The sequence below is a fragment of the Bemisia tabaci genome, chromosome 1, assembly GCF_918797505.1.
Source record: "Bemisia tabaci chromosome 1, PGI_BMITA_v3".
Taxonomy (NCBI): Eukaryota; Metazoa; Arthropoda; class Insecta; order Hemiptera; family Aleyrodidae; genus Bemisia; species Bemisia tabaci.
Window position 1 is genome coordinate 5155574 of NC_092793.1, and position 20528 is coordinate 5176101.

At 37.9% G+C, this 20528-nt stretch overlaps 1 protein-coding gene across 1 annotated transcript in view; it reads right to left on the reverse strand.

Moving 5' to 3' along the window:
- Positions 1-852: 852 nt before the first annotated feature.
- The window catches only part of Ac3 (Adenylate cyclase 3), a 116690-nt gene continuing 97014 nt past the window's right edge, over positions 853-20528 (reverse strand). The window contains exons 9-20 of the mRNA XM_019048821.2: positions 20276-20382; positions 19559-19720; positions 18437-18524; positions 17768-17884; positions 15290-15543; positions 14894-14969; positions 12775-13000; positions 11621-11703; positions 10745-10843; positions 8322-8445; positions 7642-7766; positions 853-6293 (exon numbers count right to left, since the gene is read on the reverse strand). Coding sequence (XP_018904366.1) covers positions 6009-6293; positions 7642-7766; positions 8322-8445; positions 10745-10843; positions 11621-11703; positions 12775-13000; positions 14894-14969; positions 15290-15543; positions 17768-17884; positions 18437-18524; positions 19559-19720; positions 20276-20382 — 1746 coding nt within the window. The 3' untranslated portion in view covers positions 853-6008. The remainder of the gene's footprint in view (positions 6294-7641; positions 7767-8321; positions 8446-10744; positions 10844-11620; positions 11704-12774; positions 13001-14893; positions 14970-15289; positions 15544-17767; positions 17885-18436; positions 18525-19558; positions 19721-20275; positions 20383-20528) is intronic.

The window sequence follows — 20528 nt, forward strand, 5'->3', positions numbered from 1 at the left end:
AGATCAGTTGATTTTCCCACATACCTACAGGATATTTGTAAAGTAAGTAAAGGGTTTTGTTCTTCGTAATTTTTGGTTCAATTTGGTGCATTGGCTCAATAGTTGCTATCATTTGGTTCGCCGGAAAATGCCGTGCTAAGGAAGAATGCCGTATGGACATTCGAGGGTTGCCAAATTTCCTTCGGTAAAATGTTTATTTTGGAGGTAAGTCATGAATATTTTTCCTTGAAATTTTCAGGAATTTTAGGTGAAATTGCGAAAAAAATCAAATGAAAAATTGGAAGGAGAATATTCATAAGTTTACCAGGAAATTCGTTTGTTATCAAAGAATATTGTGCAGCGCCTGAAGGCTCATACGGCGTTTTTCCTTACCACGGCAGAATACTTAGGTAGGTGCCCACTAGAGCTTCTCACTTGTACCTATTTGATTGAACTAAGTAATACATTTGGACGTATTTCTGCCAAACGGAGCTATGTGCATTATGACGTGAGCCGTGCTATACATATGTTCTTATGGGTCTCAGGGCTCATTTCTGAATGCACATAGTTCCGTTAGGCAGAAATATGTCCAAATCGACGATGAAACTGCCAAAAAGCGTGTCTAGGTTTCTGTTTCAATATCCCCGCTCGGTTTTTATTTTTAAAAGGGAACCGAGCCAACATTGTGGCTTGAAATTTTTCACGGGAAATGTTTCACATAAAGAAAAAAAATCACCGTAGTGCTCAAGAGAAGCGTTTGTTTTCCACGCAGAAATAACAGGAAGTCTGCAATACCACAAACCGAAATATGCATCTCAGCAGTTCCGCCGTCGATGTGAGGAACAATTTTTTTCAAAATAACGGAAACAGAAAGAACAGACAGAGTTTTTATTCATGAATTTGAAACGATGCACCAGACAACAATGCTTCTGTTGCCTTATTAAAGAAACACATATGTAAATTATTGTAGGTACGAATCAAACGTATGCAGCTTTAAGGGAAAGGAGGCTGTAAATTTGGTACAGGGGTAAAGGGCAAACTAATGGTCAGTAAAAATTGTAATCAGATCGCATTCAATTTCCCAGACAGGTTACAGGTGAGGGTTGTTACTCTTGTTGAATATCCCTGGTAAAAATTGGCGATAAGAGCTGCGTTTCAAAATACCATAGGAATTCTAGAGCCGGCCAAAGAAGGCTACAGAAAATCATGTAGCTGGCTGTAGAATGCGGAGAAAATCGGGCTATACGAAGCGATAAAAAATTATGCAGCCGGGCTATAGTTCCTATCGCCGGGCTTTACACTTTGTCGCCTGGCTGTTGCTTTTTCGCAATCGATTATAAAAGGCTATAAGAAATTGTGTAGAAATTCGTGTGCTTTGGAAATCATTAAGTTTGATACAGAATCACCTTAATATTTACAAAACCCACATTATATTTTCCTTCAGTACATATTTTTTTTCATCAATTAAAATGAGAATAATCCATACAGGATGTGCAAACATTTGGACGTATTTCTATCAAACGGAGCTAAGCGCCAATTTGAGTTCCTTTTGAGGAATTTAGAATCCAGGATAGCGCGTTCTGTCAAACGGACCTAAGCGCCATGGAAAAGCATTGCGAGTTTAGTACGGAATAAGCCGGACGCCCGATTCCGCCGCCAATCCAAGCCCCCCTCTACCTTCCTCACCCTATGGCGCTTAGGTCCGTTTGATAGAAATACGTCCATTTAAAAATCACGAGTTGAATAACGCTGATTCCGCTAGATTAAATATTAGAGCCTAACACAAAGCGTAGCGGCGGCGCACTGGCGCCTACAAACCTAACAGGGATACTTCACGCATTGCGCAACGCGTGAAGTATCCCTGTTAGGTTTGTAGGCGCCAATACGCGTTTCGCGCTCTCTGCCCGCCCGCCGCGCTGCAGCGTGCCGCGGCGTCTGAAGCAACTATTTCACACCAGAGGTATTGCACAGTATCATACGAAACTGAAGGCGCTCTAATATATTAGTAATGGCAGGCAACCATCAAAAGTACGGAGCTTTCCTCCCAAAATAAATCAAGATACTACGGCCCAAAAAGAGTGCAGTATTCCAAAAACTCACTAGGTCCTAGCATCCGTAATTAGTTACGTTGAGCACACACCTTATTGCCTGGCTGTTGCTTAATCGCCATCGGCTAAAAAGGCTATAAGAAATTGTTTAGCCGGCTATAGAAGCTATTGGAAATCTTACAGCCGGCTGTAGGTCTATGGTATTTTGGAACACATATTCTACTGCCAATTTTTACCAGGGTACTCAATCCTTCCTGGATTTTACTCAATACTTATTCACTTTTCTGGATTTTTCGCATGAAACTCATAAAAGAAAAAGTTACTTTACCCTCTCATATGTGTTTTCCACTTTTCGCGATCACTCCAATACAATGTAGGTACTTCAAATGGTCAAAAATAATTTAAAAACAGGTACCTTATAAAGGTACTTCGTGCACAATTTAATAAACATTATAAGAAAATATTTTTACAGTATAATACATTTCAATAAAAAATATAATTCTATCACAATAATCCTATGTACACTGAAATTAGGTAACAAACATTTATATGAGATCATGGGGGTGTATAGGTACGGACTGTTTCTTATCAGTATTGCCTATATTAGAAATCATACACCAATTATTTAATTAAAGGTAGTGCTGTAATAAATGCTGACAGGTATAAAGAGAAGCTTGCTACCTAGGTATGGTAGATTGTTACGTGTTTTTTCGACAGTGAAATTCTACTTCGGAGAAATCCAGAACTAATTGAAAGATTTGAAATTTATGAAATCAGAGTCACGGTCACGAATAAATGTATATCATGACGCAAAGGATAAGTCAAAAAAAAAAAAAAAAAAAGAATTAAAAAATCCTCACAAGCCTCTCTTCATCACATCCATTTCATATGTGAGGAAAAGGTAGCTATAGCACAAAGTTACCGACATATTTTAAATTTTCCTCAGATCTGTTGCTGGCACATGAGGTAAAAAGAATTCATGGAGCCTATATCCCACGCCCTCATGGCAAAAAAATTAAGGCTGTGGTGGCAGGTCAGTAATCTCCATGCACTAGCGAGATAATATTCCGTTCAGTTTTTTACTTTAATGTTTTTCTCTTTCATTAGGTATACGTACGAGAATAAATTCTGTCTCGGGGAACCTGGAGAGCAAAACTTGTCATATTATGGTACCTATCATTTTGAGGGCTCTTCCGAGACATTGGCAACACTTTGAGCTCAAAATTTAGATGCCGAATTACAAAACAAATTGACTTTGAATAAGTTTTCTTGACTGAAACTCATATTTTTTATGTACGTCCTATTCGTGTTCCGTGAGAATGGGTTACTCGAATCAAAATTCCACTTGGCACTTCCAATCCTGCATGAATATTCGTTGTAAAAATATACCGAGTATACTTTTTATATTGCTTGAATCCGTTTGGATCACGTTCGGATCACTGGCGAAGCGTGAATGATCGATTATCGATACTTCCCCATTTGAAGCTATAGCTTCAAAAGGGTAAAGTATCGATTATCAAGGTGTTCGTTGCGAGTACTCTGTTAATCGATCCTTTCCTAGGTTTAAATGGCAGATCAATCGATACATCACGACGTTGGACACCGTCGATGAGTAACTTACGCGTATTTGGAAGGTCTTCTGGTCAATAATAAAAAAAAAAAAAAAAAAAAAAAAAAAAAAAAAAAAAAAAAAAAAAAAACCAGCACAAATCATAAAGTGATGCAACACTCCCTAGTTATTCACACATGCAATGACACAACGACGTCAGAGCACCAATACTGCATGCCGTGCTAAGGAAGAACGCCGTACGAACATTCGAGACTTGCCGAATTTCCTTCGATAAAATGTTTATTTTTTGAGGGAAGTTATGAATATTTTTCCTTTAAATTTTCAGAATCTTTAGGTAAAATTGTGAACTAAATCATCTGAAAAATAGGAAGGAAAATATTCATAAATTTACCAAGAAATTTACGTTTTATCAAAGGATATCTGGCAACATCTGAAGATTCATACGGCGTTTTCCCTGGCACGGCAGAATCGTTGATGCAGATCATTTGGACTGAATTTTGCGATTTGGAGCTATAAATTCTGTCTCATCTGAAAAAACACGTATGTGCATAGGGAAACTAATGGCACTGGCACATACGTTGTATTTAAACCGGGCCAGAATTTACAGTTCCAAATTGCAAAATGCAGTCCATTTAAGATGATTCGTCTAGGGTTCCTGGCGTGGTCGAACTGGCGTGCGGTGTATTGTGTCAATTAAGTAAAACATCTCGGTAGATTTTGATTTTTTTTTTTTTTTTGGAAAAAAGGAAGATAACCCTTGCGCATGAGCCAAAAGAATCATTCTCGACCAGGAACATCGCAAAATTCATAGAAATGAAAGCAGGATTCTTCTTGGAAAGAAAACTTCGCCTTGACCTTTGGATCGAATGCAACGTTTTATTCCGAAAAGAATTTTACCTTCATCGCTCTGAATTTTGCAATTTCTCTGGTTAAAAATGTTTCTACAGGCTCATGAGTGATGGCTAGCGTCTTTTTTGTGGCTAAAAAGTCAGAATCTGCCGAAGTTTTTTACTTAATACACATGATGTATTCATCGCATGCCAGTTTTTACAAAACTTGCATTTTTTTTCCTTTGTATTTTGTATTTTTTGCTGGGGTGAATCGTTGTAATCTCTTGGAAAGATCCATTCCAAGAGATGTTCCGCTGAACTTTACTACTTTTGTACTTATGTACTTTTTGTGTTGCTGTATTCAGAGGCTCTTTGAGCCTTTTTCAATCACAATGTAAACCGAATCGGACCGAATTGGAATGTAACTAGCTGTCTAAAGAAGGACTATGACTACGACCCTAAACTTTGGACCTTTTTTGTATTCCTCATTCGTCTCCAGCTTTTTGACCATCCACGAAGTTCATTTGGACTGAATTTTGCAATTTGGACCTATAAATTCCGGCCCAGTTTAAAAACAACGTATGTGGCATTAGTTTCCCTATGCACATAAGTGTTTTTTCAGATGAGCCAGAATTTATAGGTCCAAATTGCAAAATGCAGTTCATTTATTTCGGCGTTTCCCTCACGAAAAAACGTAACTACACCTGAGTGTTGCCAAACCTCACACGCATTGCATTCTCAACAGGAGATTCCTGGGAATTTCTAACTGAAAATTTGACTGATTTTTATTCTAGTCTCATGTATAAAGCATACAAATTTTGTAAAAAAGTTGCACAAGTATGTTGTAAAATATTGTATTGTTTGCGTATATTTTGAAGCCTTGGAATGGAGTTACGTTCTTTCATGAGGAAACGACGATTTCTCAACATCTCTCGATGTTTTCACTGATGCGCCGAAAAAAAGGACGCTGATTTAACATTCTTGAAGTAAAACTGTGTGCGACAACTCACAAAATGCTGGATCAACCACCGCGTCAGTTATAGTTTTACATCTTGACATTGCTAAGTAACTGTTGTAACGGTTAATTCAGGGTTTTGTGAGTTGTCGCATGTTTTTTACATCCAGAATGCTAAAACGGCATCCCTCTTTTTTCGGTGTGCAATCACGGCAGTGTTCATGATTCCGACTTCATTGCCGTTTTTGTTTTTCACGTTATCAAGTGAATGGCTTGTTCTGTATACCAGGGATGACGATTTTTTTTAATAAACCGATTTAAGTAAAAATCGATTTTCTTCGAAATCGATTTTAAAACACTTTAAAATCCACCTTCGACGCCAAAAACGAAACGGCCACTAAAACTGAACTTGAAATGAAACTCGGGTTTCACAGAACATAGACCTTCTTGTTCCACATTAACGTAGGAAATTTCGATTTATTTTTCAATATTTCCGATTTCTGCTCGAAAAATCGATTTCGATTAAAAATCGGCAACAGAAAATCGATTCGATTTTCTCGATTATTTTTTTCCAAAAAATCGATTTACCGAAAAAATCGATTTGATATCGCCACCACAACTTATTCCTACGTCGTTTCTTCGTTTGGCTCGGGCGGTTTGTCCGCGAGGAGCGCCTCTTTCTCCGAGTCGGCCAATGAAAGGTGAACTTGCGTCTCTTCCGTCTCTCCTTCGAGTTCCTCTTCGTCCTCTTCTTTAAGCGTCTCCATTTTCGGCTCCATGCACAACTGACTCGTTTGCCTCCCGATTAAGTAGTACGTCATGAGCTGCCCCTTCCCTTTGACCGCCACCAGCCCTCGTTGCTCGAACTTGTAACCGAAATGTTGCAAAATTTCCGAGGTCTCTTGAGTGACCTGCCAAATAAAGACAGTCGTGTATTAGGAACTAAGAACAGTGTTGCCGTGCTATAAATGAAAACGCCGTATGAACATTTGAGGATTGCCAAATATTCCCGATTAAAACTTGTATCTTTCAGGAAAGTTACTCATGTTAAGAAAAAAAAAAAAAAAAAAACGAAGAAGTGGCCCGAACACTGTAGGTATGTAACAAGGTGGAGAAATGGTGCTGGGTCCACACCATTTCGCGGGGAAATCAAAGCCAGGAGATTCCAAAAGTTATAATTAGAGTCAAAAATAATTTGTTTAACTCTAATGAGTATCAGTACAAGTTAGTTTTGGCTCTAATCATAATTTTTGGAATTTCTTGGCTTTGGTTTCCCCGCGAAATGGCGTGGACCCAGCACCATTTCTCCACCTTGTTATTCATATATTTTTCCTTGAAATTTTTAAATATTTAAGATCAAATTGCGAATACAATTGTGTGGAAGGAAAATTGTGTTGTAAAATTGGAAGGGAAATATTCACACTGTTTCAGTAAATTGGTTTTTAGTAAAGGAAATCTAGCAACGTCTAAAGGTTCATATGGCGTTCTTCCTTAGCACGGTAGAGTGGCTATTCTTGAAAGTTGGTATTACTGTTTTCCCTCCATTAAAATGCATGTAAAACAATCGATTATTGCTTAGGCAGCTTGCCTCACCCAAAATCGATATTTTTAATGGCTTTAAATTGAAGAAAAGCAGAGTTGCCAACTTGCAATATCGCTACTGCTTAAGAATAATAATTAAGATCTATGCGTATGGTTTCTGAATTTTCAAAACTCATGGATCTTCAGGATCGTCATGCGAAACGGTACGATAGCATGATGATACTTTTTCAACCCGAACGGAAATCCATTCGAACCTCGTCCGACTCGAGATAACCGTGGAAAAATCCTGGTGCGAGTGGTCTGGGTCACCTGATATAATGGGATATGAATTTTTTCACCGTTAAACCATTGATGAAGGGCTCGGAGGACAAGGCGCATAAGGGCAGGTTTTGAAGAAATTGAGATATTAATGATTTCAAGTTAAACTAGCCCTGAAGATATTTGGTGAAAAAATCGCTCTCAAATTTCAATTTTTAAACATTAAACAGTCAGTTTAAACTTCCTTTCCGCAAAAAGGATCCGTGTAATTTCGGAACTTCTAACGCATACTTCTCGAAATAGCAAAAACTGCACTTATAAGCCTTGTCCCCCAAGCCCCTCAATTGGAGAGGGAAATAATAACGGGTTCGAAAATATAAAATGTCTGAAATCTGAAAAATTATTAGTTCTTTAATTGAGAAGAAACACCATTAATTTCCGGAGAACAGTGTCTCTTACCTGGATGCAACCAGCTTTGCCTGTACTCTCCATCCTTGAAGCAACATTCACCGAATTGCCCCAAATATCATAATGAGGCTTTCTTGCTCCTATAACTCCGGCTGTGATTGGACCATGGTTTATACCTGAAAATGTCAAATATATAGGTACTCTTAAATAATTCAAACACAACTAATCAAATTTTACTCTTTTAGTACATCCTATAAAATCTGATGATCATTACTTTTCAAGTTTATTTATTTCTGTTCATATTAAAAAAAAACGCATGTTAGTTTTAACTGTTTTTTTTTAATCTTGCTAGTGTAAAAATGTATAATTTTATTTTGTTTGCGACTTTTCTTGATAATTTTAAACTAATTGCGAAATTTTTTTGTGAGGTTGTCCCATTTAACTGAGTTATAATTTGTTTTATATCACTGAAAATTTGGAAAAGGAACTGTTTTGAAAAGCTCACACGATTTGAGCGCTTTCTGTTCTTTGATGCTCAGGAATGTTTAAATTTTAAATGGGCACAGACATAAATAAAATATGTAATGTAAAATACTTGAATTATAAACTTGATATCTATTTTGTCATTTTGAAATATGATTTGTAAGGATCATCCTATGGTCCAATATTATATAAACTTCGTGATGAATGGGGACCTACCCTACGACCAAAAATTCAATGAAACTACTCACCCATTTTTAAAACAAAATGATTGAAGCTCTGTTCATTTATGCTCTGCAATGCTTTCTTCAAATCCAAAGCAAACTCCACAAGTAAAGATAAGTGTGCCCACCTAATTTCGATCGGATCGTCAGCCTGAAAAACAAAATACACAAAATTGGGTAAAAATGCGATAAAATATGCATAGATTTTTTAAGGAAGAAGAATAAAAATTTGCACACAGTAAAAATAAATGTAACATTTAAAACATTTTGAGCTCTCCTCATATTATCTAATGGCTGAATCAGAAGAAGGGTTCCTTTTTATCAGTTTAACTTTTAGATACCCAAGGCGAGTCAAATTGACCCGACCCCCACGTGCAAAGCACATGCCTCACGGATTGTATGGGACCGTACGTACAAGCTTTAGGTATCGGTCTAAAAATACATCCTAAATAAGAATCATCAAAAATTCAACACAAACTGACAATTAGAGACTCAAACTGACACATCAAACTGAAAAAAAGGAGAAAAAATCGAGTGTCAAAACAGCTGAAGATAGAAGAGGCGCGTTCGGACCTCCTTCTTTAAACTTTTTCCCCGAATCTGAGCCTGAGCGCCACCTAATTGGCAGTATAGAGCGTAGCATTGCGAGTTCACGCCTCGCACCTTCAATTTTGCAGATGCAACATGGGCATCCATCAAGCACGAATAGTTGCATCTCTGCGCCGCCATCATCGCGCGTCCTCTTCTTTGCTCTATCTCTATATTGTATTTGCTTCCGTTTGTCTTATTGGCAGTAGTGCCTAAAGGGCTACATATACATAGCCGAAGATAGGAGAGACGTAATTGGGCCTCGTTTTCTAACTTCTCTCCCGAATCTGAGTGGCACCTCAGTGGTGATTTTTTATAATTAGCTTTTTTTCTGGAAACCTTTGCTCCACTCAAAATTCCTGGTGCTGATGGACTTCAGTAATATGAATATGAGTCAAATTTTGGACTTGCTTATTTCTAATTGGACCCAAACCCCCCTTTTCCCCCAAAAATGGGCTGATTATGAGGATTGCTTCTCTTTTTTTTCAAGCTATATACTCGCATATAAGACATTTTTTTGATGATTCTTCCATTAAAATTGTTCATTAACACTCATCCAACGAGAACCAAGTCACCATGGTTCTAACTTGGGGGCACACTTAGGAGGAACATGCAGTTTTAGGGGGCTTCAGCTCATAAGCAAATCCGTGCTCTGGTTTTTCTTTTTCACATTTCTTTTCCCTTGGTCAAGAAGTTTCAATATGTTTTCGAATGATTCTTTTTAATTAGTATTCAAGGGGGAAAAAGAAACATATCCCTCCCTTAGAAAAGCCCCCTGTGGTAGAGGGGGGGGGGAGTGACTTGCATTTCAGTATTGCGGCAAATACGCGATTTTGTAAAACACCAAAGATTACGCGTATTATTACCTCAATATCGCGGAAAGAAGACTCTGGAGTTCGAATAATTGCGCGCTGGAGATTCACATTTAACGATGCGATCATCATACCTACATCAGTGGCGTGGCGTCAATTGCGATATATCGATTGTTATGCCATATAAACCTATGGAAAAGGATCGATAAACAGGGTGTTCGCAGCAAACACCTTAATAATCGATTCTTTACCATAGGTTTAAATGGCATAACAATCGATATATCGCAAAGCCCGTCACGCCACTGATCTACATGCATTTAACGCCAGTAAGTATCGATTAATTACGTTTACTAGTTTCCCAATGAAATAATAAAGTATAACAGGAAGTCCGCAACGCCGCAAACAAAGATACGTGGTTTGGCTGTCGATATACTTGAATGAAAAAGAGCCTGCTAAAAAAATATATCCATCCCTAAAACCGCGTTGGAAGACGCGAGTCTAGAATAACGAATTGAGGCTGAATTTTCAAGGGAGCAAAGATTTTCAAAAATAGTTTTTTTTTTCTAAAACACCCTAGCGGATCATTGTGAGTTTACGCCTCGCGCCAGCGCGCCTTCAGTTTTGCGGATGCAGCCCGGCCATCCATCAAGCACGAATAGTTGTATCTCTGCCCCGTCATCAATAAGCGCTGGTGTCCCTTGTTTTTGAAAGAGATAAGTCAAGGTGAAGTTCGCCTAAAATATGCTATGATGTGTCCGAATCAATAATCATTTTGAAAAAAAAATTAAAGGTCCCTATATGAGTTTTCAATCTATGATCGATTTTCAATATAAATTCAAAAACGACCACACGAAAGTGAATAATCTCAGATGAGTTTAGCTTATGTATAGCTCAGCAATACTTGTGTCCTGCAAGAGGATTTACACGTATTCAGAAATAAATAAATATTTCCTAAACTCCAAATTGCATTTTATTGGGTACGTTTTGCACGGGATAATCCGGAAATTAAGGGGTTTGCGCGTGACAGAAGTAAACGTACACTTGACTCACCAGGACTTTTCTCGTTGGGTTCAAACCACTTGCAGCCATGTAGGTAGATCCTATCGTCTTAATTTTAATTATATCCTGGTATTGCGGTTGCTCCAACAGCTAAAAAGAAAAATGCAATTTTTTATAGGTATCATTTGTTTGTTTCTTCTTTCTCTTTAATGTTTCAAAACAGAACGCAGATATGAGTGCAACACCGTAGTGTTCTACACTGTGGAGCAGATTTTTGGAATCACGTGTTGGGAATTTTTTGCTAATAGTATCGATGATAGAGGCTCTCTCTGCTCAAATCGCCCAAGTCGTTTTGGCAAGACTGTTCGTGACTTTACTAACGTTCGTTCAAAATTTTGTCTAATACTAATTCCTAATTGTAGAAAAAGATCATCCGAGCATAAATTCCTCACGAGAGCTATACTGTTTGGTGCAATGCTAGTTACACCCAATCAGGGCGGCAACTGCAGACGCATTTCAGGTCTAATTGGACCCATCGACCGAGCTTATTGTCGTTGGTCAGGCGCCAAACAGCAAAACTCTCCTGAAAAAAGTGACCGTGTGATTTTCTTCTCTTTATAATGACTAAATGAGACATCACCCTTCGACTGAATTGTGAATGCACGTTGGCAAAATTTTTAATTAAGAACTTGAAAGTATATTAGAGCTTCAAAACCTCGCCGTCGCCATATTCGATTTTCTTGGATTTAATCAGATATACATAAAATAAAGGTTCATCGGAAAATATACGAATTATATTATTGCTGATTGAAAGAAGTAAGGTCAAAATCGTGATGAAAAAGTTGAAGAGTGTAAAATCAGATTGGAGACAGGTATGTTTCTTGAGCTTCAGATACGTAAATGAAGAAAAGACTTGAACAAACTTACCGCGTCGAAGTCAGATATAACTTCGTTTAAAAATCTTAAACATTCTAAACCCTGGTTGTTAACCGTCTCCTCAGAGTAAAAATCTGGAATTCGAAACAAGAAGTTCAATTCAAAATATTTTTCGTAATATTTACGCTATTTACGAAAGAAAAACCAGATTACTTCTGAGAACTGAGGAAGCCTTCTTCCAATTGGGACGTCTACAATGAGATTCATCCTAGTCACTACGTGTAGAAAAAAAATGTAGAAAATCTTACAATAAAGGCAAATCCTGAAAAAATTGTTTTGGACGAGTCCGAAAAATAAAAGCTTTTTCTTTCCTTGCATTCGCTGAGTGATGCTTGGAAATGAACTCTCTCCTTACTTTAGGACCCTATTTTCCATTATTATCAGTGATTTTGATGTAGGGACTCAGAGAATATGTAGACCATCTTTCGTCAAGATATTATTTTTTTTTCTAATTGAAATTTTTTAACACTTCGGCCTTGTTTTCCTCTCAAAATAGTGTTGACTTATGGACACTATTTTACCACCTTGTTACATACAGTTTGGGCTACGCTTTTTTGTGTTTTTTTCTTGTCTATACTTACCTGAAATAGGTTTTTTCTATCTCTCTTTTTATAATCCACTATACGGATTTCGCTAGTGGGTCACTAGACAAGTTATGATTAAAGCACTACGTTGGGCCGCGTAGCGGCCAGGGGACATAGCCTCCTAGTACAGCTATTAAGTGATCGACAGACCAATTGTATTAAATGGACGTATTTCTATAAAACGGTACTATGTGCATCACGGCATGAACTCTGTTACGCTTATATGTTATGAGTCTCAGGCTTATGCACATAATTCCGTTTGAAATAAATACGTCCAAATGTCACGAGCCTTTTGCACCGTGTAGACAGGGTGATCCAAAAGTCCCGCACCACTTCCACCAGGCGTCACTCCTGTGACTTTTGAACGAAATAAGATAGAAACTCGAAATTTGAGAGTGCTCTTAGGTTAGAGAACTCAACTTTTATGAACTCCTAAAACTTTAAAGAGACCACCCTGAAAAGGGGCAAGAACCCGAGGGGTTACAGGGGTGGTGCGAGATCTTCGGATCACCCTGTGGTTCAAAAAATGTTGCGTATTGTAGTATCTCGACAAATCAATACCTGAGAAGTTGGGCATTGAGGCGAAGAGGACGCCGACCTCAGCATAGCTCTGACTGTAGAGTTCTTCGTGCTGCCGTTTCCTGTTTCCGAGGAAATGCGTTGCTACGTGCGGCGGTAAAATATTGTAGACGAGAGCCTCGTTTCGACGTCGAATATCCGAGGCCCTCTCTTGCTGGCTCTCTGCCTCGATTTTCCACAGGTACAGCACTCGAGACGCCTTTTCCATCTGTCACACGAAAACGACCACGTCAAACAGAAACATTTTTACGTTATCTTGAGATTCTGAATCATTTTACCGAGGAATGGGCGTATCGACGGTGAAACTACCAAACCACGTATCTCGTTTGCGGTGTTTAAAAATCTACGCTCACATTTTATTTTTTTGAAGTAGACCAAATCAATATCATTCCTTGAAATTTTCACAGAATTTTCTCCGCACAAAGAGGAAAAATCACAGAAATTTTCAAGACTAGACGTTAAGTAGTTTTTCATTTAAAAAATGAAGTATGACAGGAAGTCTGCGACGTCGCAAACCGAGATACGTGGTTTGGTAGTTTCACCGTCGGTATTTCTGTTAAACGGAACCAAGCGCCAAAATTGAGTTCCTTTTGAGGATTTTAGAATCCCGGATAGCGCGTTCTATCAAACGGAACTTAGCGCCATGGAAAATCATTGCGAGTATTCACGGAGAAAAAAACTTCGTGGGTGGGACCGGAAGTTGAGATCATATGGATCCCTGAAGTTTTCGGATCTCGCACCCGCAAACTTGAGGTCCGGCTGCCGAAGTTCGGGCCAGACATCTGAAGTACTTAGGTACATACCGAAGGGTTTGGGTCACACATCTGAAGTATCCGGTACATACCTAAGTACTTCAGATGTCTGACCCGAACTTCGGCAGCTGGACCTCAAGTTTTCTGATGTGAGATCCGAAAACTTCAGAGATCCATATGACCTGAACTTCGGGTTCCATGCACGAAGTTTTTTCCTCCGTGTAGGATGGAACGAGCATCGCGCTCCGCCAATCCAAGCCCCCCTTTTCCTTCCTTCCCCTATGGCGCTTAGGTCCGTTTGATAGAAATACGTCCAAATAATTTAACGCTCTTGCGACTGTTTTTAAGATTATTGTCGTGATAAGGGGTACGCACCCTGACCGCCTTGTAGTGCAGCACGTTACCTCTTCGGATCTTAATGTGAATACCCATCCAGAGCTAACTGGTATCCGGAGGATCTTGAACTATATACCGTGTACCCAGCATGCTCCACTATATCTCTTAAACACGGACTTACGGAACGCAAAACCGTGTATCGGCGATCTTATGTCAATCAACAAAATTATGACCCTTGACACCCAATACCGTGATGTTAGTAAGCTAATTTTTACTTTACTGGCGATGGGCTTCTAGCCCAAAATGGTCACCCATGGAATATTCGCCACTCGCAACATATAAATCAGTAATGATGAAGTCATTTGTGTATCTGTAACTTTTAAACAGCACAATGATTTGACGTATTTATGCTGAAAATAACTAGAGATGTGTGAAAAAGATGAGGTATACGCTCGTGCAAGCTGCATAAGAATCAATGTAAAAGTGAGCCTGATTCTTTTGGGGAAAATGGAAAAGTGGGATTTGAAATTAAATCCAAAGGAACTAAGCGCTAAAATATGCTAACTCATGAGCCGCGGGCACGTATCGAGAGCGTTGTGGACGGGGCTCATGAGTTACAGACTTAGATCCGCGGATCGTCGTCTCCGTGATCGCTGCTGACGTCACTGGCGCTTCATAATTCCCGTTCATTTTTATGATCCTTAACTAACGAGCACACTCTTCTTCTCCACCAGTCTTCGGTTCCTTTTAACGTTCAATTATTAATCTTCACTATATAGAGCCATTGACGGTTGGATAAAAAATGAAGATATTCATTACGTGTTTCAATAAATGACGAATCAGAAGATGGCCTCTGAGGCTGCTATCCACATTTTACGGTTCTCCCGAAATTTGTTTTACTGATTGTATTACCTCCTGTTATACCTTCCTATCAGGTAGAATCTTGACACTAAATTAGGAACCCTTACTTTGCGATTAGGCTCGATGAGAGATGTAGGAAGAAATCTACTCACATAATGGCCTAATATTGCCAAAGCAGCCATAACACCCAAGAGTTGCTCCGAAATAGTGTATTGTGTTGGCAGTAAACTGTAAGAAAAAGAGGAAACGTGTTATCATTCAAGATGCTTGGAGTTGTTGGAAACAATCAATAGTCTAAATAAATCGATAGAATATGACATGCGGAAATAACAATATGTAAGGTTCCGGCCATTGGATCAAAGAAGTGGGTCTTCACAGTGCGGTAAATTCTCTCTATTCATTTTTGAGAATCATATTAATGTGAAAAAAACCAAATTCAATTTGTGTTTGCATAATTTTTCTCCCCGTCGCAACGGTTACAAACCATGAAACTGTATGAGGGTTAATTGAGACAATGCATCTAAAAAGAAAATGAAAAATTAACTTACTAATTAAAATTGGATATTGTTTGGTACTCCTCACAATAGAGTGCTTTATTGATCACGAAAATGTTGAAAGAAGAATGAGCGACGGTTATTGCATACAATAAGATTGCCTTGGTCAGGTAACACAACTGTCCTAGAAGAGCAGTCGCGATGAGCACAAGAGCACACATGTGCGTAAAATACGAGGGAAAGACACAGCTATCTGCTGGTTCGGACCTTGTGCAATTCCCCGGAACATGTTCAGGTAAACACGATAACTGAAACATAAGAATGATCCTACTAATCAAACAAATAAAAAGGTATAAAAATAAAATAAATGTCAAGCCAAGGCAAAGCACGGAATAAGTAAAGAATCGACCTCTTGAAAAGACCAACAAACCATCCTTCAAATTCACGTTGACAAGACTATGAAACTTTTTGATATTATTGGACCAGTCTTTTGATAAGAATTAACAATATAATAAATGATACAATTAGTCAAATAATTTGACATTCAATACAATCACAAGACTATAAATTTAGAAAATATGCTGATTCTAGCGTGCAAAATACATGCTGATTCGAGAATCAAATGAGGAATTCTGCACACATATAGGAAGGGAGGTTCTAAACTGTAATGCCAGATTTATGATTTTTTTTTTTTTAACTGATACGAGACTGATTTAGAGCCCCCTTGAAGAAAATGGGAGAATTTATAAGGCCTCAAATTTTTTTAAAAATTCAGAGTCTCTCTGTTGGCATACGTTTAGTAGCATGAGTTAGGCGCCCCCCATCCCTGTAAACTAAACAGAGAGAGTAAAATAAAACCAAAAACTACAAAATTTCTCTCGATCTTTTCGGTTAGCGGCGCAATTTTTTCTGCAATTTCACGTTGAGATAATCGTATTTGTTCAACATTTATGTAAAAATCATGTACTACTTTAATGGTTCTCATTGAGTTTTTAGTGAAGCGCACCATTAAAATAGTGTATTTCCTTCGGAAACTACACTAAAGTTGAAAAAGTTGACGCGATTCTAATGAATGTTATCGTGTTAGCAACAAATTTGCTGACAGAAAGAAACTGTCTGACGATTATATGAGGGATGATACCACTATTTGACCACACGGGAGCTCGGATTGCCTGATTAAAAATTGAAGGCGAACTAATATGCCATCAAATTAATCTCTTCTACTATACAGGGTGAGCGAAAAGTCCCCGACCCCCCCTCTAACTTTTGAACGAATTGAGCTAGGGAAATGAAACTTTGGGAATGTTCCTATCTCAAAGGGGACCATCTTTTGGGGGGGTCAAAATTTCGGTCCCCCCCTCAGGGGGGGACGGGGGCCCTCCAACTTTTTTTTTCAAATGGCAACCCCTATCTTGCGATACCTCATTCGAAAGAGCATAAAAAACTAAGAATTTTGGCGCAAACCGCAGATGAATATCTTAATTTTTGACCGAGTTATGATAAGTCAAAGGTCAAATTTGACCTATTTTCAAAAAATCATAACTCCGGTTCAAATTATCGTAAAGGAAAAACTAAAACGGGAAAATTCACCAAATTGTGTCCGCTTTTAGGTAAAGATTGCAAAAATCACTTCGATTTAATTTTAAGGGGGGGCTCAGACCCCCAAATACGTCAATTCAAAGGTCATTCAATTTTCCCGCGAAATAAGCCAATTTCCCCTGGATTTGCCTCCACATTATCTCAGTAAGGTCAAAATCAGTTCAACATTACGTTGGCAAGTCCCCAAATTTCGGGAAAAGTTAACAAAACGAAATTTAAGGTAATTAAATTCGACCGTTTAAATATCATTTTTTTTTCAACTTTTCCCGAAATTTGGGGACTTGCCAACGTAATGTTGAACTGATTTTGACCTTACTGAGATAATGTGGAGGCAAATCCAGGGGAAATTGGCTTATTTCGCGGGAAAATTGAATGACCTTTGAATTGACGTATTTGGGGGTCCGAGCCCCCCCTTAAAATTAAATCGAAGTGATTTTTGCAATCTTTACCTAAAAGCGGACACAATTTGGTAAATTTTCCCGTTTTAGTTTTTCCTTTACGATAATTTGAACCGGAGTTATGATTTTTTGAAAATAGGTCAAATTTGACCTTTGACCTATCATAACTCGGTCAAAAATTAAGATATTGATCTGCGGTTTGCGCCAAAATTCTTAGTTTTTTATGCTCTTTTGAATGAGGTATCGCAAGATAGGGGTTGCCATTTGAAAAAAAAAGTTGGAGGGCCCCCGTCCCCCCCTGAGGGGGGGACCGAAATTTTGACCCCCCCAAAAGATGGTCCCCTTTGAGATAGGAACATTCCCAAAGTTTCATTTCCCTAGCTCAATTCGTTCAAAAGTTAGAGGGGGGGTCGGGGACTTTTCGCTCACCCTGTATAAGGACTGAGTGCATTTTTCGAGGGAAAATCACTATTAAGTTTCTTTAATAGTAATCTCTTGCCCACAGAGTATTTCAAAACAAAATATAGATACTTACAGAGTCTATTAAATTAGTTGATCCTAGAACAATAACAACAACAATAACAATCAGCCTTCGGGCCCATAAAACGCTATTTAAAGATTCGCTCCATTTTACCAGTTTGTTTGGAAATATCTGGAAAAAAATCAAAACGTTGGATTTGAAACATAGAGGTAACATATTGTTAATTATGTAATATTGCGGATAACTGTTTGAATCAAGACGCATCACATAGTATTTAGGCGTTTGATAAGATTACGAAAATGAAATATGCGTATGTTAGCGCCCTTTATATATAAGATCACTTCTCGGTGACATTCATGCATGTTTCAACTTGAAAATATATATGATTGCATTTTAAAATTTGGAAAATAGACAGTTAAGCTATGTTAAACTTCTTTGCTGTTGCGTGTTTATTTCCTGAAGTAGATTGACTATTTGAGCTTGTAAAGCCTTGTTAAAAAAATGGGTGATGATGTCTAGTCAAGATAGTAAATTTTCTGTGAAATTTGTCATAATTTTTTCAAGCTTCATTTTTTTGTTCCGATGTTGCAATCTATTTGGCACTGTTTTTTGTTGTAAATTGTGAATCATTTCAGAAAGAGGTGCGACGGCGCGCAAAATTTGGACTTTAAGTAAATTAATTTGGAACAAAACCATTAAAAAGGATTGAAGACTATTACTCACCGCCGGTAAAATATCAGCTATTATAATACTAGTAAAAATAATAATTAAAATAAATCCTACGCCAAATGATGAGAAACTTAACGCGTCCCTGAAAGCAAATAAAAAACACTGATATCAACATCGGGTTTACAAACGAAAAATAAATGAGAATAAAAAGGTTTTTCCACCAGAGACAAATTTAACGATTATGGCAAGAGCTAACAGAAATATGATTAGATTAAAATTCAAAGTCTGCAATAATTTAAAGGTACGCTACTCTTAAGTAACGCAAGTCCGGGTCTAAGGCCAGATCAGCGACCGAAATTGGCATAATCATTAGTGACGAAGCGTGAATGATCGATTATCGACTTTTCCCCTTTGATGCTATGGTAAATATCGATTATTAAGGTGCTCGCTGCAAACACCCTGTGAATCAATCCTTTCCCATAGGTTTAAATGGCAGATCAATCGATATGTCTCAAAGCACGCTCCGGAATTTTCATTTTTTGTCACAATTCGTTCTACCGTTCTACTGGGCCGATTTCTATGATTTTTGCGGCTATCGACATATGATAGTCCCCAGATGAGCCAGCTAGTTTCAAATCCTGGATAATGATCCAAGATTTTTATATTACATGCTAAAATGTTGTGAATTCTCCCATTTAAATATTGTACCTAAATATTCATTTTTCGGCACGGGTAAATCACCGGAAATCTCGGTAATGGATCTCTGTTCTCTATCACAAACGCACCTGCGGGTCGCTTATTGAATCGTTATCGATTGAAATTGATCGATAAATCCCTATTTTGGCAGTGCTATCTGTCGATCAAGGTCATTGGATAACAAGCCAACAATCTACTCGCTGTTGCACTTGCGAGGATGAGAATATCCCGATTGTGAGCTATCCATAGAATATACTGTATAGTTAGATCAAATTTTGCAATAAGGAAGCACTATCTCTAGCTCTTCCATAAAAGCACATATCTGTATAGGGAAACCAATGGCATGTATGTTGTTTCTAAAATGGGCCAGAAATAGTGGTTCCTTATTGCAAAATGTAATCCAGTTGTTGATACATTCAATGTATGGGCGACTGCTTTTTGTACCTTTCAATGAATGTGAGGGTGTAAATGTATATTTACCTTGGCAAAATCATTGTTTGTGCAATAAATGTGCAGACTAAAACAATGGGGCAGACTAAAATGGAAACATTGGATGATGCTTCTTTTTGCTGGTTGTAATCTTTTTCTTTGTCGGTGTCCCTGAAGCGAAGGGTCCACGGAGAAATGTGATTGCTTAGTTCTCTGTAAAAATTTGAACATATTAAGACTATTAAATGAAAGATAGAATTATTTTTTTGTCCTCTACTTAAAAAAAAAAAATAATTGGGCACCACGGATGGCTCATTGTAAAAATGTGAAAACAAGACAATGGCTTATGAAAGGAGATCATATAATAAAATGACGGTCAGGCACGAACAATTAAGGTGCATAATCAAGTCGTCGGTATTAAAGTGCAGTCGAAGGAGATATGGTGCATTGATGACTCAATTATGAGAACTTGTAATTTTAATGCAGTGCCTCAAAATCTCCTTCTATAATTTATTTCTCTAGAAGAAAACCCGAGAGAATTAGCGTGAAATTTTTACGAATTAATTGTGACGGGTCCTCCGCGAGGATTCTATTCTGAATAAAAGATAAGAAAAGATGAAAAAGAGATAGAAAAGGTTAAGAAAAATTATAGAAAATTTGAAAAAATAATGACAAGCTTTTTTTAACAAAAAAAGAAAGAAGAAGAAGAAAAAAAATAGGAGGAATTATTCATCGTTGTACTGTGGTATCCTTATCCTTTCACCTTACCTTTGCCCATCTTTGTTCATGAGATCTTTTTTCAGCCGCTTCTTGAAATTTTCCGAGTTTTCTCGAACTCTTTGAGCACTACTCGTTTCATCATCTGGACTAGTGCACTGAAACATGTGAAATAAAAATCATTAAACTTTTCTGATTACATAACTGTTTAGTATCTTAAATATACTCTCTTCCTCCTTTTCTTTAAGTAATGCGTGATATCATGGGTCTCTCACATTATTAATCATCACACATGTAATATTAC